This window comes from Lytechinus variegatus, chromosome 15 (assembly GCF_018143015.1).
Source record: "Lytechinus variegatus isolate NC3 chromosome 15, Lvar_3.0, whole genome shotgun sequence".
Taxonomy (NCBI): Eukaryota; Metazoa; Echinodermata; class Echinoidea; order Temnopleuroida; family Toxopneustidae; genus Lytechinus; species Lytechinus variegatus.
The window spans coordinates 14,895,948-14,920,683 of NC_054754.1; the positions used below are offsets into that span (position 1 = coordinate 14,895,948).

At 34.5% G+C, this 24,736-nt stretch overlaps 2 protein-coding genes across 2 annotated transcripts; both read left to right on the forward strand.

Moving 5' to 3' along the window:
• The first annotated feature begins 3,614 nt into the window (after positions 1–3,614).
• On the forward strand, positions 3,615–18,759 carry LOC121428462 (serine/threonine-protein phosphatase 6 catalytic subunit). Its single transcript, XM_041625077.1, has 8 exons — positions 3,615–3,734; positions 7,407–7,502; positions 10,421–10,486; positions 11,315–11,456; positions 12,068–12,147; positions 12,733–12,850; positions 13,718–13,809; positions 15,239–18,759. Exons 1-8 carry the CDS (start codon positions 3,657–3,659, stop codon positions 15,485–15,487), a joined length of 921 nt encoding a protein of 306 aa, XP_041481011.1. The 5' UTR covers positions 3,615–3,656; the 3' UTR covers positions 15,488–18,759.
• Positions 18,760–19,960: 1,201 nt separating this feature from the next.
• On the forward strand, positions 19,961–20,407 carry LOC121429046 (keratin-associated protein 12-2-like). The gene has a single exon (XM_041625949.1). The coding sequence runs from the start codon at positions 19,961–19,963 to the stop codon at positions 20,405–20,407; it is 447 nt and encodes a 148-aa protein (XP_041481883.1).
• The last annotated feature ends 4,329 nt before the right edge of the window (positions 20,408–24,736 follow it).

Consider the following 24,736-nt stretch of genomic DNA (forward strand, 5'->3'; position numbering starts at 1 on the left):
TACCTTAACTGGAAATTAATAGGCAAAATGGTAATTTGGCTAAAAGTCAATATATGAGCTGGGTGCAGACAAACTAGGATTAGACCATGTTGAATGAGACTTGACGGAAACTAGAAAGTAGACTAAGCGAGCATTGACCAAGTGGGTATTTACTATATACATTTACGTACTCGTACATTTGCAAGTCTTTCAAGACTATACACGTATGAGCACTTGCCTGATTGCCCAGGGTAAAAGTTAAAATTTCAATTTTCAATCTCGTCCACTCCTTTGATCAAATGTTAAAAAAGTCAAAAAGTAAAAGTTATAGTCTGGCAAGTGTTTTGTAGTAAAGACCCAAACTACTTGCCCGATTTGGGCAAGCAAAATTCTCACAGTAGAATTACCAAAATTAGGGTCGATATGATATACCGACCCTAAATTTGGTCATGGCGGGCAAGATAAAATCACTTTATAAAAAAAATGCAAGAACAAGGTACATCAGTTCATGTCAAAAGAGAAAAAAAAAAGGTCAATGGTTCCTAAAACCATAATATTTTCTTTTGAAGAAGTAAAACTTTTTTTCAATGATTTTTGGGGGAAAGTGAAATAGATTTCAGGCAAGTATATTCCAACTATTTAGAAATTTACTTGCCCAACAAGGCAAGTTTATCTAAAAGGTTATGTAGCACCCTGTATAACACTGATGTTGAATTGGTTTAAATAAAAGAAGAAAAGTTTGAAAGGTCATGTGTGAGCAGCTCCACAGTATTTTTTTTTTCAAAAATAATAATAATAATTTAAAAGTGACTTCATGCATTGTAAGCTTTATACATTCATAGTGATGTAATTTTTTTATGGATTTTTTACCAACCCTTCATCCAGATCTTCCTCTTATTTTTCAGGTTTTTTGTTAAGACCAACTGATCATTAGGGTGGATAACCATTGCTGAGCTGGATTTCGGGCATTTTTTGAAGAATAGAATTTCAATTAGATGCTGTCTTTAAATTGTTTTCAACCCCTTGTCATAACAATGTTAATTGTTACTAATAATAAATGACACATGAACATTACTTATATCTTTTGTTTCTCATCAGTGGTGTATATTTAAACTCACTATATATATCCATATCTTAACAATTGGACTTGGGTATGTCAGAGTGCCCATTGTGCAGAAGTAGATGTAGTGAAATGCAAATCCCCAAATCAAACATAATTTGATTTTTAACTAATCTTAAGTCTTCATTTCAGATTTGCAATTGATGTTTTAGTTGCAAATAAATGCAATGCTTTCTGTAAAGGGCCCCTGTCCTATGAAAAAAGCAAAAGGCTTTCTGGAATTTGAAGGAAAAAAAGTAGATACCTACCATATTCTTTACCTGGGGTTGACTGTTTCTCAACTTCCTCATAAGTTTAACTTCTTGACTTAATCAGAGATAGTGATGAACTACTTGTGTACTAATCATTTCACAAAGCTCTCTTTGCCAAGGTTGGGGGCAACAGCCTGACTAAATATTTATGACACCTCCGAACCAGTCAACCTCTTTCTTATGAGGTAGTGGCATCATGTCAGTAGACTATGACTTGCAAAAATGCCTCGAAAATTATAATTGTACATAATCAATAATAAAAGTCAGAATAGCATTGGAAAACAATTGGATGAGATCATATTGTAATGCAAAACTGTTTGGAAAAGCGGGATAAAACTAACTCATTTTAAGATAGAAAAATGATTAAATCGATAAAGACCTTGCCACAACAGGCCATCCATATTTGGCTTGATTTCTTTGTTTCCAAACCCTTTATTATATGTTTTCCCCTATTGCAGTTTTATCATGGCTTGATTTTTTAAAATTATGATATGTGACTAAGGCTACGTCTCATCTGCTCATTCTGCCAATAGTATCACTATTAAGGGATTATAGCTTCATTGAGAGCCTTTCGTGCAATGGTTTAGTAAGATTGGAGCTAACTCCATGGTTATCCAATAAAGATAAGGCTATTCCCTAATTTGTCCATTCCAGAAACAGGTCCTTGAACTCCTGTGAATATAAGGAACATAGTGGTAGAGAGAGAGGGAGGGGGGGGGAAGAGTGGGGAGACAGATTTTTCTTGCCATAGAAGAACCCATGAAAGGAGTCACTTGATTTTAACATCCAAGGCCTATGCTGAAAATGAGAGAATAATGGCAAAAAATTTCCCCTATATTTTGGGTTTGGGTTGGGCGGTACGTTAGCTCGATCATTTGCCACTGGCTGCGAGAGATATATAATGTAAAGGGAGAGAGAGTGATGGAGAGAGAAAATTTATTTATACATCTCAGTGTTGGATCCAGGTGGGGGCACATCCGGGTCATGGCCCCCACTTGGATCGAGAGACATAAATATTAGGTGAATACGACATGCATATGCATGTGAGGACTTCTTTTTTTTGGGGGGGGGGCTTGCTAATTTTTTCTTTACAAAAATGCCCCTTATAACCTCTCCCTTTTGGGGGAAATCCTGGATCTGCCCCAGATATATATAGGCAGACAAAGGAGGGCATGTAACAGATTTGGGGAGTAAAAGGGCACATTATAAATTGAGGGGATCATACGCCCTAAGAGCTTGGAGCACATGGAGGGGAGGACAAAGAAATGAATAAAGATGCTTGAGTTTGATATGATGTAAATAAAAGTTAATTCTGTCTCTCGATCAGTCGACCAGGCCCCTTCTACTCAGCTCACTAGGCATATATATGTTTAATTGCATGGAAATACCCCTGCTGGGGAAATACCTATAAATAATATAGGAATGGTAAGTTAAGTTGGTAATAGTGTAATGCTGTTTTCAAAGCCCTATAGGCTAGCCAACCCCCAGCAGCCCCCCCCCCTCTTTTTCTTTCTTGGATCCCCCATGCATGGTATATATAACTTAAAGGACAAGTCTACCCCAACAAAAAATTTGAATATGAAGAGAAAATCCAACAAGGATAGCACTGAAAATTTCATCAAAATCAGATGTAAAATAAGAAAGTTATATGACATTTTAAAGTTTTGTTTAATTTTCATAACAGTTATTTGCACATACTGTTGGTTATGCAAATGAGGAGACTGATGATGTCATCCACTCCCTATTTCTTTTGTATTTTATTATATAAAATAGGAAATATCCTATTTTTCTCCTCATTGTCAAGTGAAACAACATGGATTCCTCCCTGAACATATTTGATATATATGATTCAATCAAGTTGGTCAATATTGTCAAATCTATGAAAAAATGAAATATTGTATAATCAAACAATAAAAAAACAAAAGAAATACAGCGAATGAGGGACATCATCGACTGTCTCATTTGAGTTGTGCATATCACTGTTTTGTGAAAAATAAGCAAAACTTTAAAATCTCTGCATAACTTTCTTGTATCCAATGATCGATAGAATTTGGGTGGAATTTTCAGCATTAAAGTATGATTTTGTGGGGTGGACTTGACCTTTAAATAGCGATGTGGAATGAACCAGGGGGAATGAAACGAAGTACATGTAAAATGATTTCGCAAATATTTATAAAATATCCCTTTTTTATCATTGTTTATTTCCTCTATTGTTATCGTACCGGTATCCTGTGAAAATATCCTTCATCGAACTAGACGACTGTTAACTTTCCTTCCGGTTTGCATGAGTCACAGATTCATTCAAAATGGCAGAAACAGCGAACGTCGATAGATGGATAGAAATTGCGAAACAGTGCAAGTATCTTCCAGAAAATGATTTGAAGGTATGTAGATCGGTATTTTTGTTAATTGTCTTAGGCGAAAATGCGGCATTCAAGATTTTTTAAGATGTATTTTTCCTGATGATGATGTCACTTTTGTGAAGCTGCTTCTCTGACAATTGCCTTCGGCTTGCACCCGGAGGCATTACTGTTACCTTCGCATGCGATTTTAATGCACTAATATCCAACCTGGAAATCACGATTCTGTGATGCATGCGTTCGAATTGCACAGGAACTCTTCCCCACATTTATTGTGCGACGGTAGTATTGATGGTCATCAATACAAATTTGTTCCTTGCAGTGCGATATGTATGGCAGTGTATCCTATTGCCAGACACCTTTATTTCATTGCTTAAAAATTACAACTAGAGGATTTACAAATACAATCAAGAAAAATTTGCACATGCTAATAGCTATTCCAAATATTGTGAAATTATGAATACGTAATAATGTATGATAAAATTATTTTATATTTACCAACTCAACTGTTTTCTTTGGCTTTGCATCGCATTTGCCGCATACGGTACCTCTCCACGAAAAACAATTATTTTTGTGTGTGGCAAATTACATCATCATGATTCCGGACGTGTAAAGATATTTTTTATCAATTATTATGCAGGGCTCCACACTAACCCATTTTTTTTACTGGTCCAACCTATTCATGTCGGACCAGTAGATACCCAGTTTTTCAAATTTTTACTGGTCCGAACCTAAAATCTACTGGTCCCAAAAAATAAAGAAAACATTAAGAAAAGGCGCAAGTTTATATTTCTAGCCTTTCGTTACCCCCCCCCCAAAAAAAAAATGAAGGAAATGAATGACAAAAAGAAAGCAAGACCGAAACAAAGAAAGACAGAAACGAAGAAAGAAAGAAAGAAAGAAAGAAAGTAAGAAAGAAAGAAAGAAAGAAAGAAAGAAAGGAAGGAAGGAAGGAAGGAAGAAAGGAAGGAAAAGAAAGAATAAAAGAAAGGAAGGAAGAAAAAAAGGTAAAGAAAGGATAGATGTGAAGGAAGAAAAAAAAGAAAGAACTAAAGTAGGAAAGGAAGGAATAAAGAAGGAACAAATATAAGAAAGAAAGAAAGAAAGAAAGAAAAGAAAGAAAGAAATGAAGGAAGGAAGAAAATGAAGCAAGCAATACAGAAAGAACAAATCCAGAAAGTAGTAAAGGAAAGAAAGAAGAAGCAATAAAAAAGAAAGGGTAAAAGGAGAGATGGAAAGACGGACAAAAGAAAGAAAGGAAGGATTGAAAGAAGGAAAGAAGGATCGAATTAAGGAGGAATTGAAGGAAAGGTAAAATGATAGATAGAAGGAAATAAATAAATAAAGGAAGGGAAGGAAAGAAGCAAGCAATTATAAAAAAAAGAAAAGGTAAAAGAATAGATGAAAGGAAGAAAAAAAAAGAAAGACGGAGAGACAAAGAAAGGAAGGAATGAAAGAATAAAGGAAGCAAGCAGTCAAAAAAAAAGAAAGGAAGGTAAAAGGGTATAATTAACAAAGGGAAAAAGGAAAGAACAAGACAGATAGAAGAAAGGAATGTAATAAAGAAAGGGCTGAGAAAAGAAATAAAAAAAGAAATGGTAAATAAATGATGGATGGAAGAAAGAAACAAAGAATGAAGGGGTAAAAAGAAGGAAGGAAGAAGAGAAGGGATGAATATAGGATGGATGGACTCAAAAACTAAAGAAAGAAAATATCAGAAAGAAAGAGAGAGAAAAAGGAAATAGAGAAAATATTTTATAAAAGGATAGAAAGAAAAAATGAATTAAAGAAAAAAGGGAAATTAAAAAAAAGACAGTAACAAAAAAAAATCCAGGGAAGAAACAAAGAAAGATTAAGGAAAGAAAGATAGGAAGAAAGCTAAAACTATTATCATAAATAATTTATCAGTTTCTTTTTGGCTCAATTAAAATAGCTACGAAAGAAAGTCAGATACCAAGTGTATCAACACACACATACATTGTAAATGCATATGTGGGGCTATTATGTATTCAGACGATATCACCCGAAACCCGATCTGTTTGAACCAAAACAGAAGTGAAAATTTCTCCTTTTACTGCTTAAAAATGACAGAGTTGCTCCAATTTTTAGGAAATATGGACATTATAAGGGCCTTTCATGAGTATGAACCTTGAATTTTGACAGTTCTGTGAGAGATTTCTGCCAGAGTTTAGCCAAGCTTCGTTCGTGCGGCCAGTGGAGAATTTACCATGTGAGTTGTGTGGCTGACTAGACTGACTACATGTACACTGTATGCATGCTGTATACACTTACGTGCAATTCATTCTGTGTATATTCTGTGTGTAAATGCCAGAATTTAACGGGGGGAAATGGTTTGCTGTGAATTTGACCATTTCTGGAAAAGTTATTGGCCCAACAATGGTTTTTATTACTGGTCATGTCGGACCCTTAAATCTTGCTATTTTTGGAAAATTTACTGGCCCGACAATGATATTTTTTACTGGTCATGTCGGACCCGTAAATCTTCCAATTTCTGAAAATCTACTGGCCCGACAGCGATTTTTACCGGTCTGGGACCGTCAGACCGCCGCTAGTGTCGAGCCCTGTATTATGTAAGAATTGGTGTGGACGAGATTGAAATTCGGCAAAACGGGCCCATAGGCCATATTTCCGTCAGAAAATATATCAATTGTTAATGCAAAACTATGTTATCATGCCTTTCATGGTTATAATATATTTCAAGTATTTTCTGTCATTTTAGAGATAAATAAGGTAAGAGTTTAATTTTTCCAGCTTTTTTTGCAATCTTATTCTATGTACATTGTATTGATCTGTGAAAATGAACTGCGGAAGTCCTAGCAAAGTTTAATATGGTACAAAATTCTTTTTCAGTGATGTGCGTGTCCGGAGTCACGATTTGTAACTTCCCCACATGAGGCGCATGCAACAACACCCAGTTGTCACAGTCTTTATTTTTTGGCAAATTTAAGATGGTATCTCCAAAGTGCAATAAAAAGAGAAATTTTTCACTATCAAAGCCAGCTTGGAGCAACTGAGCTAGCAGCGCAGTGAGTGGCTTATGTCATTGCTCAGCAATTATTTCGGGGGCGACTTCCAGATTTTATTCTGCCTTCAAAATGGCGAAAGCATGATTTTGGGGGACAACTTTAGGCACTTCCTGGGCAAATTCGCTTGCCGCCCCCGTGTATTTTTTTCACTGGAATGGTAGACAGACCACTTCCCAGATTTTTGTTCAAACCTCTTTTTTCCCCCTTTTTTTAACCACTGAGGTTTCATTTGTGTGGCTAATTTTGTATGTTTTTATTGAGAATCCATTGATAGCGTGTGGGAGTGTCTTACTTGTGACACTAGCAAACTGTCTTCATCTATTCTTCTAAATGGGAACCAGCGTGTACAACTTCATGGAGGATTTTCCAAGAATATTTGGTGTATTTTATATATGGAATTTGAGGATTTTCTTAATTATCGTTAATTACAATTTATTAAATAACATGTTAAGAATATTAGATTATTATATTATCGCCTCAAGCTTTAAGATGAGACCAATATTACATCTCTACCCCCCTGTATACCAAAGTTATTCACCTTGAAAGTATGAAATGTTAATGCTTAATTTCACAATATATATTTTATAAATCCCTCCTTCTGCATTTGGTGTTTAAATATCAAATTATTTCTCCACTTTTTGTCCCCCAGAAATTGTGTGATGTGGTATGTGACCTGCAGTTAGAGGAATGCAACGTTCAACCAGTATCAACTCCAGTTACAGTGTGTGGCGATATACATGGACAGGTAAATTTCTTCGGGTCTACTGCATTCTCAACAAGAAAAGTGACTCCAAGTGACCAATGTTGTGATATCCATATTTTTTTATTGTTCGAAATAGAAATCTGAGAATTCAAAATAACATGGATACAAGTAAATTTCATTGGTCTGTTGTCGGTTTTGTTGATGTAACTGTGACATTATATTTTAATCGGATGAAAGTTCCTTGTTGGTCATCTTTCAGTTTTCTCCTTTTTTCCAATCCTTTTTTCATCTTTCCCTTTTCTTTCCATCCCCTCATCTTTTCCAGTCTTTACCTTCCTTGTGTCACTCTTTTCTTCCTTCCTCTTCCTTTCTGTCTTCCTCTTCATCCCCTTTCTCCTTGCCCCTTTCTTTTTCTGCTCCTCATCCTATCATCAGTCGTCCTCCTCTCCATTATCCATCTCCCCTCTTTCCCTTCTACCTCGTCACCCTTCTCCTCCTTCATCTGTCCTCCCTGAGTGCACCTTCCCATCCTCAGACCTTCCCCCCCCCCATCATCACGTAGAATCACTTTTAGCACTTTCCTATGTTTGTAGATATGAGAGTCATAACTCTGTTTTCAATGGCGATAAGCAAGGATTTTTTTTTTGCATGTATACTTATCATAGTTATTTTGTGAGTTTTCCTATTTTAATGCTTTTCATCCTTTTCAGATTTATCTGAAATATCTTGTTTCATAATAATCTGTACCCAGACACCATTGGTTTTTACCAGGGTTGTAATAAAAAACGTTTTTTATTAAAAAAAAAAAACATTTTTTATTGTTTTAAAACGTTTTTAATCATTTTAAATTGTACACTTACTATAGTATGATTTAAGCACTGAATGATCTAAATACATTTTCGGAGTATAAGAGATGACTTCAATCTTTGTTATTGAATTTTCAACAGAAAAGTTCATATTTTTCCCAAAATTACTAAATCAAGGAGATTGAATGCCGAAAAAGTAAGTTGAAATTTTATAAGTAAATTCCTCATGCATGTACATACATGTAGTCTCTTTTGAGTCTTGTCAATCTAGGGGGTGAGAAGAATTTGCACAATGTAAGAAAATGACATAATCTATAGACTATACAGTTTCAAAGCTTAATTTTATTTACTCAATAAGCTTTATTTCTTTTGAATCAATCATACCAACTTTAGGAAATGATAATAGTCCGCTTTTATATAGCACTTAATACGTATCAGAACGTGTCTAAGCGCTTTTCAGATATACTAGTATTATTACCCAAGTCATCAGATTCAATCAGTCATTCCTGCACACAATACACGCACATCCTCCACTCCGTGGGTATTCCAGTCAGTCGCCACTCGCCAGTAAGGCGCACAAAGTACTGGACAAGCTACAATGACTTTCACATCCTACCGGGTATCCATAAGTGTATGAAATACAAGTTTGGGTTTAAATCTATAAATATTAGGCCCTTGAACTGCTTATTTCTTTAATTGAGGAATTCTGATCAAATTTTAATGTTTTAACTTTTTTTTATATTTCTCATGTACAGTTTTGTGGTTACTTTTTTTATTGTCTTTTTTATGGAAATTATTGGCAATAATTTTCCAATCATCGACAAAAAGTACAAATATTGATACAGATAAAAATGTTGGCAAAAAAATTGCATTGGCTTTATACATGAAATAACTATATTGAGCAATTCTGGTCTGACATGCACTTGTGAAATAATCATGGAGCTATCAATGTGTTGATAGCTCCATGGTAATATCACAACCGCATATATGCATGTATCCAAAAAATAGTATTGAACAATATGGCTGGCCTTGTTGTGCTTGTATGTTAGGGTTAAAGGTTAAGTCCACCCAAAAAAATGTTGATTTGAATCAGTAGAGAAAATTCAAACAAGCATAATGCCGAGCATTTCATCGAAATCAGATGTTTAAATAAGAAAGTTATGACATTTTAGAATTTCGCTCAATATTTTTTTTTATTGCTTGAACAGTACAATATTTCAATTTTTAAAGATTGATAATAATGGCCAACTTGACTGAATCAGAACATGTTAAAACAATGGTAGTTCCACACATGTTCAGGGAGGAAAAAAACTTCATTTCACATGACAATGAGAAAATAATGACTTACAAAATCAATAGTGAGTGATGTCATTTGTCCCCTCATTTGCATACTAACCAGAATATAACTGTTGTGCGAAAATGTCATCACTTTATTATTTTACATCCTATTTTGATGAAATTTTCAGCATATTCTTGGGATGGACTTGTCCTTTAATGTTTGCTAGCTGATTATCTTATTCTGAATTAAAGTACTTTTCTTCATCTTTCTGAAGCGCTAAGTTTCACCTAATTTTGTGTGTACCTCAAGGTTACAATGTAAGCATACAGTCTATTTGCAAAATATCATTATGCTTGTGCAACACTTTCATTTCATTCAAGTACTACTATTACATATTTGAGATTATTTTAAATAGTGTTTCTGTCCCTGTCTAGAAGTGGGCACAACACTCTGATGTTTGTTAAAATGAGCATATTCTTAATATAGACTGATGTGCACCATTGAACAGGAGGAAAGGTACATAGCAATGCAGGGAAGAAAGGGAGAATAAAGGGGGGGGGGGGAAGAGAGGAGAAAAAGAGTGGTGTTGAGAAAGATATTTAGTTAGAAGAAAATAAAATTGAAATATAAAAAATATATTCATGTAAAATCACATCCATGCATATTTATAATTATAACACTCAAGTCTATGAGGTGTTTTAAACATGTTTTTTTTTACAAAAAAAAATGGGTGTTTTAAAACACGTCTTAAAACATGTTTTAAAACGCACCCTTTAAAACATGCCAACCCTGGTTTTTACCACATTTCAAATATTTCATGTAATACTTGTCCATGTACATGTAGTTTGATCAATATTCTTCTCCCCATTTCACAGTTTTATGACTTGGAAGAGCTTTTCAGGACTGGTGGTCAGATCCCAGATACAAGTTATATTTTCATGGTAAGAATTTTTTTTACCACTTCATTGAGGGATACTTATCAAGACGTCACTGGGCTTTATGCTATGTGGACCTGATCTCACTTAGGATCAAAACTGCATACAAGAACAAAAAAAAAATATTGGAAAATTCTATGCAAGTAATAGAAAATTAATTTCAAGATGAAAACAAACGCAAACAAAGGTTAAAAAGATGTAATTATGAAGATTTTAATACTTTACAGTTTGAAAAAATTTGAAAAAAAAAGGTAAAAGATAGGTTATGGCAATTTTATGGCTATTCATGAAAGCCATTAAATTCCATCTATTTTGCTAATGAGGGCAATGAATGGCATAGACTGATCTAACTCTTCTGAGGTTTTGAATTATTGTTTGACTAGCCCAAACTTGGAGTTGTGTATGTGCAGTGCTTTGTAACCGAAAGGAAATGTGATTTTTCTAATGACCATTAGATTGGATAATAATAATAGCCAATTTTTATGGCTCAAAGCGCGTTACAGCATATTATTACCCCAGTCATTGGATTCATGAAAAGTGCGCAATTTCCACTCCCTGGGGAGCATTCCTTGCATTCTTCGCAGCCTCATTATGGTGCTGGCAAAATGAAACATACAATATCTTACGCATCCTACTGGGTACCCATTTAGCACCTGGGTCGATAGTGGCAAAGTGTGGATTAATGCCTTGCCAAAGGACGCTAGACCACGGTGGGATTCAAACACACGACCCTCTGTTTACAAGGCAAGAGTCAGAACCACTACACCACGGCTCGTCCACGGATAGGACTTTTACTTTGTTTAATAAATTCCATCCATTTTTTCCCCCTTCCAGGGTGACTTTGTAGACCGAGGTTATTACAGCTTAGAGACATTCACCAGGTTACTCACACTCAAAGCAAAATGGCCTGACCGTATTGTTCTGCTGAGAGGGAATCACGAAAGCAGACAAATTACACAAGTCTATGGATTCTATGGTAGGCCATCTTTATTCAAGAGCGTACCTTCTTTTACTAGAATTGCGCAGATACAGGTGTGCGCAGACAAGGGGGTTTGCGCAGACTTGGGGAAACTTGCCATACAAGAGGAGGCAAAATGGTCAATGTCGTAGAAATACATGTAATATTGTATGTAAGCATACATACAATACATACAATTACCGGTAGGATGTAATTCCTTAAAAAGCTGTGTGTGCTATGAACACCTAGCTTAGCCGGGTAATATAGGAGTGCCTTGAGCACCTAACAAGGTGGATATGTGAGCAATATCAATACCCTATATTATTATTATTATTAAGCAGTTACGCTACGGTTGAAAAGAATTTCAGTAATTCAGTTTCTGTTGGAGTGCTTGCTATAGCAGAAGTTTGTAGTATACCTACCAAGAAGTATCAACAGAGGGTGACCGTGGAATGACAGTTAAAATTAGGGTTGATTGAAGAAAAAAAAATCATGGAGGATTAATGGATTGATGAATTAGATGAACTGGTGTCAGACGAACTATTATTAGACCAACAAGCCATCAACCCTTGTAGCTTTGAATTCATTTGTAGTGAAATATGAGCTCTAAACTGCTCTTTATTTTTCAGATGAATGTCAGACGAAATATGGAAACGCTAATGCATGGAGGTACTGCACCAAAGTCTTTGATCTTCTCACAATCGCTGCAGTAAGTTTCAAGTGAAGGAAATTGTTTTATATTTGATGAGGTTGCACAATATGATGATGTGAATGTATTATGAAAAGGAAGAGATGATTCTTAAATGGGAGAGAGGGGATTTGAAGAAAGAGTGACTTTTGCAGATGGAATGAAACTTACTACGTTAATTGCTGTCAAGAGACAAAATGGTGCCTTTTGATTGAGAAAAATTGGCTCAGAAATGGCATAAAGACAGGGAAAATGAACATGAATTGAAGTTTTCTATGTATGAAGTATGTTTTTTGAGAAGTTGTAAATTCCTGTAGAACAAATGACATCTTTAAAAAATGCAACATAAAAATAGCCTTCTAGGTATATCTTACATTTTGTTTACATTGCCAATGTGAGGATCTCCAAAGCATTTAGTGATCTCAAGTTCACAATATTCAAATGCTTATAACTTTCTTGATTTATTTCATCTTTCTCAAACATCCATTGATCTGTTTCTTCAATGTTTAAAGTAAGTTTTGAATACAGTTCAACTGGTTTCAAGAGTTTTATTTTCCTTTAAATTTAGATTTCTAATTGTTTATTGCTTCTTTATGTCTTTGCTAGATCATTGATGAGCAGGTTCTGTGTGTACATGGAGGTCTGTCACCAGATGTCAAGACCATCGATCAAATCAGAATGATAGAACGAGCTCAGGAAATACCTCATAAAGGAGCATTCTGTGATATCCTTTACAAATCAATTATTATACTTGTGATTAGGGATGTATTGTTTTCTTGGGGGGAGGGGTAGAATGAGGGAAGGGTACCGACTTTGGAATTAATTGTCAATTAGTCTACACCTCCTTCTTTCCAGTGCAATGAGTGTGTATCTTAATTTCTTCGTTAGAATTTACCTGAATTTCAGACCCATCATATTTTCAAGAGCAAATGCTGGTCATTCTTTTTCCCGTTATTTTTTTCTTCAACCAGTCGACTGTGTGCACTGGCGATCGAATTATACGGCGATGGTTTTTGGAACTAGTATTCAACCCGTCGGCACTAGTATTCAACCTACCAAAGAAAGATAGCCCTGTCTCTCAATCTGCCCTTGTCCCATCCGACTATGGACTTGACCATTTGAGATGAGACCAAACAGGGAATTAATCAAAACCAGAGACTTACATAGATCTCTATCTTATTTAGCAATCTAAACCCTTTTGAGATTTGCTGTCTATCACTAGGTTGAATACTAGTGCCTTTCAGTGCAAAAGGCCATCGCCGCATAATTCGATCCTCTGCGCATACAGTTGACAGATTGATAAAGAAATTACAGACAACAGATTACCCTGGAAATAACAAAGGTATGAAATTACGATTAATTCCCTATTTCTAAATATTTTCGGGAATATGTCAAAATATTTAAATTATGCCAGGTTGAATACTAGTGCCCATATGGTATCTCTGAGATGTGTCATAGACATGTCTGAATGTAACATATTTACTACCCTTACTTTGTACACTCTTGCTTCCTTATAGAGTTTTTTGGGGGGGATAAATTGTCATGTTGGGTAGTGTTGAATGTTGATTCTCCTTGACTTTGTAGCCTTTACATCTTGTCTGGTCAGACCCCGACAATGTGGAAACGTGGGCCATAAGTCCGAGGGGGGCAGGCTGGCTGTTTGGTTCAAAGGTTACAAATGAGGTCAGTATGAAAACAGAAATCTAATCTTCAATCATATTTCTTTTTAACAACTTGTATTGGTCATATCTGTTTTATGATTTGCTCTTTAAAAATCTGATAATTTTGTATGTGTACATGTATGATATTGGATAAGTAGCTATGGATTTGCAAATGAGGATCAACCTCTTTTCTAAGATGTCATTGGAAACTTTAAAGTGTCATTTGTTTCATTTTTATTCTTGCCGTATATGAATGTGCTCCAATAAATTGATGAAATATCAGGACAATGAAGCTTTTTTCATGGTATCAGGATATCGAGAATAGCATCACTCATGATATACATTTAAGTCTGGGGTACTATTTGTATAACACTGCTTTCTTTGATGGAAAATGAACATTCCAGTCACTTTCATACCAATTTCATGACACATAATGTCTTTTACATTTTTCAGCATGTCATCATTTCACTATGTAACATGCTTTTATGGAATGCAAGGTCATGCAGTTAATATTCTAGAGTTGCCAAATTTTAGGGTAGTACTTGAATAGTAAATTCATTATATAATGCATTCCTTTGATCTTCACTTTAAAAACCATAGTTTCCCATTCTTTCTGAATTATCCTTAAAGGGATGGTCCAGGGTGGAAATGTTTATATCAATAAATGAGTAAAATTCACAGAGCAAAATGCTGAAAATTTGATCAAAATTGGATAACAAATAAAGTTATTGAATTTTAAAGATTTGCATTATTCTGGTGAAACAGTTTTAGGCATGTCTTTATAAATATTCTTTAGGTGGGCTGATGATGTCATATCCCCACTTGTTCTTTTGTATTTTATTATAGGAAATTAGGTTTATTCAAGAATTTTCTACCAAGATCTAAAACAATTGGACTGGACAACTGATTAAGTTCATTAGTTATTTATTGCTGCAACTTATTTCATCATAATGGAGACACATTTACACATGTATGAAAAAATAAAACATTTATGATTTCATGTAATAACATAAGAAAAAGGAAAGTGAAGATGTGACATCATCAGACCACCTTATGAATATTCATGACGATGTGCATATAACTGTTTTCACAAAATATTGATAAACTTTACAATTCAATAACTTCGTTATATTTGTATTCCAATTTTGATGAAATTTTCAGCATTTTGCTCTGTGAATTTTACTATATTTATTGAGATATAAATATCTTCAGCCCGGACCATCTCTTTAATTGGGTAGTCCCTCTGAACACGAGTATATTTGCATAAACGTAGTATGAAATTAGAAAACAGCAGCCAAAAATATTATATAAATAAAATGGGAAAAAAATAATTTTTTAATGAATAAATAAGAGTATGAAATTAAACAAGAAAGCCTTTGATGCATAGTCAAGATGAAATTGTAAAAAATTCCCAGGCATTAAATATCCGTACATTTCTTTTTTTTCCCTAGTTTGTTCACATCAACAACCTGAAGCTGATATGTCGAGCTCACCAGCTTGTGCAAGAAGGATACAAGTACATGTTTGATGACAAGCTAGTAACAGTGTGGAGTGCCCCCAACTATTGCTACCGCTGCGGAAACATCGCATCGATACTCGCTTTTAACGACGCCACCACCCGAGAAGCCAAACTATTCCGTAATGTTCCAGATAGTGAACGTGTGATTCCGGCTAGGACGACAACGCCGTATTTCCTCTGATTCTATGTATACTAATCACATAAAGACTGTCTGAACCAGAGAATCTTTGGAATTAAATAGAAATCACCTGCACATTTAATTGTGGATTGGCTCCTTATGTAATTCTAATTTTATTCCCCTCAATAAATTAGTAATGTACTTTGCTCTAGAATGCATGTGGTGTCAAAGTTCGTAGTCAAAATACAAATAAATTAATCTATATTTTGGTCCTTCTTATTAAAGCCAATAATTAGATCAGGATTTAAAACTATGCTATGTATTTTAGATATTGACTTGGTGAAAAACTGTATGTAAAAGAAACAGGTACCTGTATGTAAATAATGAGAAAAATAGCCTTTTTAGATCTGGATGGAATAAAAGATTAAGTTCAGGTGTGGATTCGTTTTTTTTTTATCAAGAAAGGATGAATATTTTTTTATGTAAATCTTCTCATTTGAATACATCTTAATGATGTTTATTCACACATTTTACATTTTCAGTGTCTGCTTTTTGCTTTTTTGTTTACCAAGAAGTTTATGAAAATCGCTGTTTTCTTTTATTCCGTCACTCCCATTCAATCACCTATGTCACATGTATAAGTCTTTTTTATGTACTTTTAACATTATCCTTGATACAGTTTTTAGTGCCAGATTTAAGTGAATCAAAATAATAAGAAGTTTTCTGAATAGGCAATTTCCCAATAGAGGAAAAATTTCCCCTTGGCCATAAAAATGCGCATGCAACTTTTATGCAAGGGTGATCTTAATAGGCAATTTCATTTTTATGAGTTTTATCATTGCTATGAAAGAAAAACATGGTGTTTGATGCATAGTGTTGAGTACACTCTCAGTATAATGCAAGTGATTGAAGTCATATGGGTGCAACTTGCATGCATGTATTAGGAAACACATATATCACTCTACCATACGAGGTCTTGTGTCCTCTGTCTCGATTGATTCATGGTTGAATGCTATTTAATTTTCAATTATATTTCACTGAGCTCCTTTATGTATATTGTATAAATGAATAGTGAAGAGATACCGGTTTTACTGCATCTGTATCTCTCAAATATTTTGTAAATGACTGTAAATAATATTGTGTAGTGCATGTTCCTTTGAATTAAAAACAATGGAAACGGATGAAGATACATTGAGTGTTTTTAGTACACCAAAAGACAATATGTTCTCTTTGAGGCTGCCATTGGGCTTTAGGCTGGCCTAAAGGACAATTATGTGGCATTACATTGTCCTTGACCTTGACTTCTGGCAGTCAGTTCTTGGCCTTGGCCATGGTTTTCAGGCCTGGTGCATAACACTGACCGAAACCCAATCTTCCCCCCAAAAAAAAAAATTAAAAAAAATGAAAATCATGTCCCTGTAGATGAAAATGCAGTGTTTTACTTCTACCATGTCATTGCGATAAATCTTGACATAGTATTTGAGTTTTGAATATATTTTAATCTGAGTAGTGCCAGAATTGAAAGTTTTCCATCATTCAGACCCCAGATTATCAATGTTATATTGCATATTTTCCCAATTTCAGTGATGGTTAGCCAAAAAGTTAATCTATTGGGAAAATACATTACTTTAATCATCTTTAAATCTTTATGTGATAAGGTATAAAGCTATCTGAAAAGCTAAACTACTAGATTTTTAAAGCATCTTCAAATGTCTATCCATTTGTTTTTAGAAATATGTGTATTTCCATTTCATGTTTTATTTGATATTCTTTTATTATTGTTTTGATTCAAAGCCAATATTTGTTTTATGTTTGTGTGGTTTTAAGGTCATTGAGATGGTGAAGAGTTATTTCAAGTTGAATCATTTTATGATCAGTATTAGATTCTTCAAGATGGCAACACCCTGTCATTTCCAAACACCTAATTTATTGTGTAAGAAAACTTTGTGGATTCTCAATGATTTTTATAAAGCTGAACAAAAATACTCTTGAGGTTTGTGTAAGATGGTACATATCCACTCCCTCGATCCCCCATTAAAAAAAATGCCAATTATTAAAATGGACTTTAAAAATATATGTTTGAATTAGCCATTGTTGCCAATTTAAAAGCAAAATCCATGAAGTTCATGTGATCATGAAAAAAGGGGGTCCTATTTTAGCCCAATTCTATCCTTGCATCATATAAATTTAAGGATCGAAAAAGTCAAAATTTATTTGAATTTTTCTCGCTATATTATGCACATGATGTACTTGGCATGTGGTCACATTATACAGGAGTGAGGGTGTATACTGCATTACCAAAGAGCTTTGTAGTGAATAACAAAAATGTATCGAGTTTATGTGTATAAGTGAAAGCCATATCATATAAAAATGAAGTTGTTGAATCCATACCTTATGGAGTTATAATAACCATGTCATATGAAAGTGGAGTTGTCAAAACCATATCATATGAAAGTGGAGTTGTCAAAACCATGTCATATGAAAGTGGAGTTGTCAAAACCATGTCATATGAAAGTGGAGTTGTCAAAACCATGTCATGTGAAAGTGGAGTTGTCAAAACCATATCATATGAAAGTGGAGGTGTCAAAACCATATCATATGAAAGTGGAGTTGTCAAAACTATGTCATGTGAAAGTGGAGTTGTCAAAACTATGTCATATGAAAGTGGAGTTGTCAAAACCATGTCATATGAAAGTGGAGTTGTCAAAACTATATCATATGAAAGTGGAGTTGTCAAAACCATGTCATATGAAAGTGGAGTTGTCAAAACCATGTCATATGAAAGTGGAGTTGTCAAAACCATGTCATGTGAAAGTGGAGTTGTCAAAACCATGTCATATGAAAGTGGAGTTGTCAAAACCATGTCATGTGAAAGTGGAGTTGTCAAAACCATATCATATGAAAGTGGAGTTGTCAAAACCATGTCATATGAAAGTGGAGTTGTCAAAACCATATCATATGAAAGTGGAGTTGTCCAAAACCATGTCATATGAAAGTGGAGTTGTCAAAAACCATATCATATGAAAGTGGAGTTGTCAAAACCATGTCATATGAAAGTGGAGTTGTCAAAACCATGTCATATGAAAGTGGAGTTGTCAAAACCATGTCATGTGAAAGTGGAGTTGTCAAAACCATGTCATATGAAAGTGGAGTTGTCAAAACCATATCATATGAAAGTGGAGTTGTCAAAACCATGTCATATGAAAGTGGAGTTGTCAAAACCATGTCATATGAAAGTGGAGTTGTCAAAACCATATCATATGAAAGTGGAGTTGTCAAAACCATGTCATATGAAAGTGGAGTTGTCAAAACCATGTCATATGAAAGTGGAGTTGTCAAAACCATGTCATGAAAGTGGAGTCGTCAAAACCATGTCATGTGAAAGTGGAGTGGTCAAAACCATGTCATGTGACAGTGGAGTTGTCAAAACCATGTCATGTGAAAGTGGAGTTGTCAAAACCATGTCATGTGAAAGTGGAGTTGTCAAAACCATGTCATATGGAAGTGGAGTTGTCAAAACCATATCATATGAAAGTGGAGTTGTCAGAACTATGTCATATGAAAGTGGAGTTGTCAGAACCATGTCATATGAAAGTGGAGTTGTCAAAACCATGTCATGTGAAAGTGGAGTTGTCAAAACCATATCATATGAAAGTGGAGTTGTCAAAAACATATCATATGAAAGTGGAGTTGTCAAAACTATGTCATGTGAAAGTGGAGTTGTCAAAACCATGTCATATGAAAGTGGAGTTGTCTAAAACATGTCATGTGAAAGTGGAGTTGTCAAAACCATGTCATGTGAAAGTGGAGTTGTCAAAACCATGTCATATGGAAGTGGAGTTGTCAAAACCATATCATATGAAAGTGGAGTTGTCAGAACTATGTCATATGAAAGTGGAGTTGTCAGAACCATGTCATATGAAAGTGGAGTTGTCAAAACCATGTCATGTGAAAGTGGAGTTGTCAAAACCATATCATATGAAAGTGGAGTTGTCAAAACCATATCATATGAAAGTGGAGTTGTCAAAACCATGTCATGTGAAAGTGGAGTTGTCAAAACCATGTCATATGAAAGTGGAGTTGTCAAAACCATGTCATATGAAAGTGGAGTTGTCAAAACCATGTCATATGAAAGTGGAGTTGTCAAAACCATGTCATATGAAAGTGGAGTTGTCAAAACCATGTCATGTGAAAGTGGAGTTGTCAAAACCATGTCATATGAAAGTGGAGTTGTCAAAACCATGTCATATGAAAGTGGAGTTGTCAAAACCATGTCATATGAAAGTGGAGTTGTCAAAACCATGTCATATGAAGTGGAGTTGTCAAAACCATGTCATATGAAAGTGGAGTTGTCAAAACCATGTCATATGAAAGTGGAGTTGTCAAAACCATGTCATATGAAAGTGGAGTTGTCAAAACCATGTCATATGAAAGTGGAGTTGTCAAAACCATGTCATGTGAAAGTGAGTTGTCAAAAACATGTCCAAAAGTGGAAAAGTAAAAACCATGTCATGTGAAAGTGGAGTTGTCAAAACCATGTCATATGAAAGTGGAGTTGTCAAAACCATGTCATGTGAAAGTGGAGTTGTCAAAACCATGTCATGTGAAAGTGGAGTTGTCAAAACCATGTCATATGAAAGTGGAGTTGTCAAAACCATGTCATGTGAAAGTGGAGTTGTCAAAACCATGTCATATGAAAGTGGAGTTGTCAAAACCATGTCATGTGAAAGTGGAGTTGTCAAAACCATGTCATATGAAAGTAGAGTTGTCAAAACCATGTCATGTGAAAGTGGAGTTGTCAAAACCATGTCATATGAAAGTGGAGTTGTCAAAACCATGTCATGTGAAAGTGGAGTTGTCAAAACCATGTCATATGAAAGTGGAGTTGTCAAAACCATGTCATATGAAAGTGGAGTTGTCAAAACCATGTCATGTGAAAACAATACCTATATGTACATGACCAAGAGTAATGAAAGATTTTAATCTTTATGCAAAAGAGATACATGAATTTCCGTATTGAAGATGTGATTACAAAAGTATGGATATATCCTTGATTCATGCAGTGTATTATGGTAAACAGAAATGTATAAAATATATGAATAATCCTTTGAAATACACACTGTTTTTTTTTTTTTTTTCAAAGACACCCATGATGTTCTTTCCAACTCCCATTCCCTCCTGTGACGGATCTACAAGTAGTCAATCCATATACTTCTCAGTCTTATACCACATTGGACATTGGGTCTATTTGTCGTTTGGACTACATACACCTGACGTAATGCCAACGTGTAATTTCTACTTTATTTTGTTTACTAATTACTTTGCACTCAGTCAAATTAAAATTTGATTCACACACAGTTTATCTAATCATAAAAAACTTTGACTAATTGGATAATTGACTAACTTGGTATAGGAAATGAAATGAGACCAAATGGAAAGTAGTCGAAGCGAGTGTAGATCAAGTGCTTCCCATAGACCAACTGGCCCTAATCTCCGTTCATCTAAAGACCCATATTTGCTTGCCATACCCAAAACTCGTACAAAAACAGGTGATTTTACGTATAGTGTTACTGCTTCTAAACAATGGAACATCCCACTTTCATTAAATCATCAAACTCTTCAGATCATCTTAAGAAACTTCTAAAAACATGCCTCTTTTTCAATTAATTTCTTTGCGTGTATTTGTATTGTAATTATGTACTTTTGTTTTAAATCGTTTGTAAACGTCATATAGTTAACTACTAAATGGTAGTCATTATTATTAAGTGCTCAATCTTATCTCTCCCCAATTCTCCCATGCTTTATTAAAATACCCATCATAATTCAGACCCCTTCTCCCTGTACTCCATTCCTGCTTTGGCAACACAAATGAATATTCAACTCTAATGCACTTTTCACAACAAGAAATTTTAATTTTATTCCTATTTTTCTTAACAATAATTAAACATTCATACGTTAATGTCTGATGAAGATTTCATTTTATATATACCTTTGACAAAATATCTGGCTAATTCTTTAAATATGGCTATGATATGGGTGCAAAGTCACAATCACAATATTTCTGCTTATAAATAGCTCTTAATGCATCAGCCACGTCCAAGTTTGTACACATTATCCACTCCTTGAGGAGCATTCCAGCAAGAGCTACCATGACCACGTTGTCTAGCATACTCCATTTGCTTCAACATTTTTTCAGAGTACCCATCTAACACCTGGGTAGAGAGTGGCAAATACACATTATATAAGCATTTTGCCAAAGCATGGTAGAGTGCTGGAATAGGATTTAAACTTGCATTACTCCATATTAAAAGGTGAGGGTTGGAACTATACAACGTGGCACTTGCACAAAACATTCCACACACTTCCATTTTATTTTACCCATGTGTTTAGGCACTGTGTATCAATCGAGCACTTGCAAATTCACCATTCTAGGACCCAACAAAGCATACTTCATGTGTTTCATTGGTATGTAATACATGGACCAACATCAGGAGAATTAAAAACAAAAATTGTTAGCAATGTTCACAAACTAAATTACTCTCAGTCAATCATATGCAAGATTTGAAGTAGCTTATAACAGCAGTTGGTGAAAGATCACTATTTTTTCATGTAATGCTCCCCAGAACACAAGTCGCTCATACTGTGTATTATGCAGAGGTGCCAACCGTTACAGAATATTAATCAGATAAGAAATTACAATGTGACTATTAAAGCAAACGACTGAACCAAATGTTTTCTTATGATACAAAACGTGAACAAAAGCTTTTCACTCAGTCATTCAATGAGAAGTATTTCTGAATTTAAATTAGATAACTCTGATTATGTTGCCTGGCGATGATAGAAGGAAGAAATTTATGAATTTACATTTTCCCCGAAATCAAAATTCATGTCTTGAAAGGGGGTGTGTGGCAAGAAACCTATTTGTAATCAGCCATGAGTTTTTCATTGCAAATCTTTTTTTGCAACTACTGGGTCAAATGTCAGAAGAAATCACTTTTTGCAAGGGATAATAAATTGCACACATGCAACTAACTGCAAAATTTCCAATTGAATTCCAGACCTAAAATCAACTTTAAATTAACAATAATATTCCTTAGACTGAAGTTGATGCAAATTACACAGTGGTACCAATGCTTTCTGATACTGGCATATACATGTATTTTAGTAGGATGAGTGAACATAAGGTTGATCAAAGAGAGGAGTGTACTGTGAAATATGAAAATATATTGATAACTCAAATTTGGTTGAAATTTCATTTGGTTCTTTTTTAATTGCAAGATAGTATGAACTTGATTTTAATGGCATTTTCTGCACAATATTCATTTCATATGAAATCATTGCTAGGCATTCATGTAATAAATGCCTTTTGAAAAGAAAAATATGCTTAAAATTCATTTGTTCCATACATATTGTAAGTCATAATTCCATTGAGATACAATATGATTAATAAATGGGTAGAATATTTGAACAATTCAGAAAATTCACAATACATACTCTCATGTACAGTTCCATATATATACTTTCCAGCCTCTCAAAGAAAAAATCATTCTGAAATTGAGTAAAATTTTAAAAAATGTGCAATCTTAAATTCAAAGAAAATTATTGAAAAAATAGCTAGAAAACATTTTTTAATCACAAAATCTTATTTAATCAAAATGAATAGAGAAAAAATATTTTAAAAGCAATAAAGAGTTAATTTCAAATTTGTACGCCAATGTAATATCTTGGATATGAAGTGAACAAATATGTGTAAATTACTGTACTGTTTTCATTTTATGTTACCCTGCATCATGCTCACTTAGGACAGGTAACCTGGGCTTTATTGTAAGAACCGTTTCCCTTTTTATATCAGTGAAAGGTGATTTATTCAGAAAAAAAATCAAACACCCCACCCCTAAACCATGATAAATCTCACAGAAGAGTTTTGCACAATTTAAAATATTTCATTTCATGGTTGAAGTAAGAAATTTATACCAAAGGAAATTCATTTTGGAATAATGTCTGTGGTAAAATGCCATATATATTTAAAAGCATATAAATCCTAGATCTTTCATTTTCAATATTTCCATTGGTATAATTCAGTTTCTGAACCTTTTATTATGTTCTACTGTGCAGCTGTGATAAATAGCAATATTCATGGTTGGAGCAGAGGGAAAAAAAATGTAAATTTTCCCTTTTTTCAACCCTAGATAAAGAAATCATTTTGGAACATTCTGCCAGTACATGTAGTGCAATAGATAAAATATGATACAATTATAGAAACATGTATTCACATAAATTCATCTTCCATTTCCCTATATAATTCAATTTCTGTATCTTTAATAATATCTTTCATACTTGTATCTATTGTGATACATAGCATATTCACAAATTTCTCTTTGCTTGGTGATTGTGTTTCTCAAGTAAATCTTTACGTAATTTATTTCATGAATATTTTCCCCTCTTACATGAATGTGAGTTGTGTACTACACAAAATAATAAAACTCTCCATCGTACGTCTTCTTGCAGCATATAATAAAAAAAAACTTTACCCTTTCTACATCAACATAGGGCAATCAAATTCTCTGAACATATTTAAAGGGCATTGGTTAACAAGGACTTGACTTTAAAAGATCAGGTGGGTGTTTCATAAAGCTGCTCGTAAAGTTACGCACAACTTTACGAACGACAGGAACATGTTCTTATATCCTAAATGAATGACATAGGGATCATATGTATCATCTCGCAAAAGAAAGGATCACAACGGCTTTATGGAACACCCACCGAAACTAAAATGTACCAATGCAGTGGATTCTCAATACGATATGCCACCTGTCTATTACAGCAGACAGGCCAAACTTCACAAAGCCTCATGGGGAAAAAGTCAGCACTGAAATTAATCTCTGTGGTGCGCACTGCATGCATGTGATTGTACGTGTATTGCGCTGGCTGGCGCGGCTCAAGTTCTTCCTTTTTTTTCTCTTGGCTTGGGATGGTATGCCACGATCAGTAATATCCCTTTTTTTTTTTGGTTCGTCAACCCGCATTCACCAAAAAACAAAAACTAGATCTGAGATCACAGTCACATTATAGCACACAAGCACTGTGCGCTGCCTGCGCCTGCGATGTCGACCCCAACCGATAGGTGGCGTACCGTATTGCGAATCCACCGAATCTCTATCTGTGATATCTTGTAAACTGAAGCCCTTAAACGGAACCGTATCTGAAACTTGTTGATCAGTGCTTCACAAAAGGTGAAAATGTAAGTGACTGGAACAGTTTTATTTCTGCTACACATACTACCTATCCTAACAATTTTTTCACCAGTAGAGA

Bases quoted from the DNA above. Each gene is read 5' to 3' on its own strand.
- LOC121429046 (XM_041625949.1), top strand. From the start codon at position 19,961: ATGTCATATGAAAGTGGAGTTGTCAAAACCATGTCATGTGAAAGTGGA.
- LOC121428462 (XM_041625077.1), top strand. From the start codon at position 3,657: ATGGCAGAAACAGCGAACGTCGATAGATGGATAGAAATTGCGAAACAG. The intron at 7,503-10,420 runs GTAAATTTCTTC...CCCATTTCACAG, and splicing joins GTGGCGATATACATGGACAG to TTTTATGACTTGGAAGAGCT. The intron at 12,851-13,717 runs ATATCCTTTACA...TGTAGCCTTTAC, and splicing joins TCATAAAGGAGCATTCTGTG to ATCTTGTCTGGTCAGACCCC.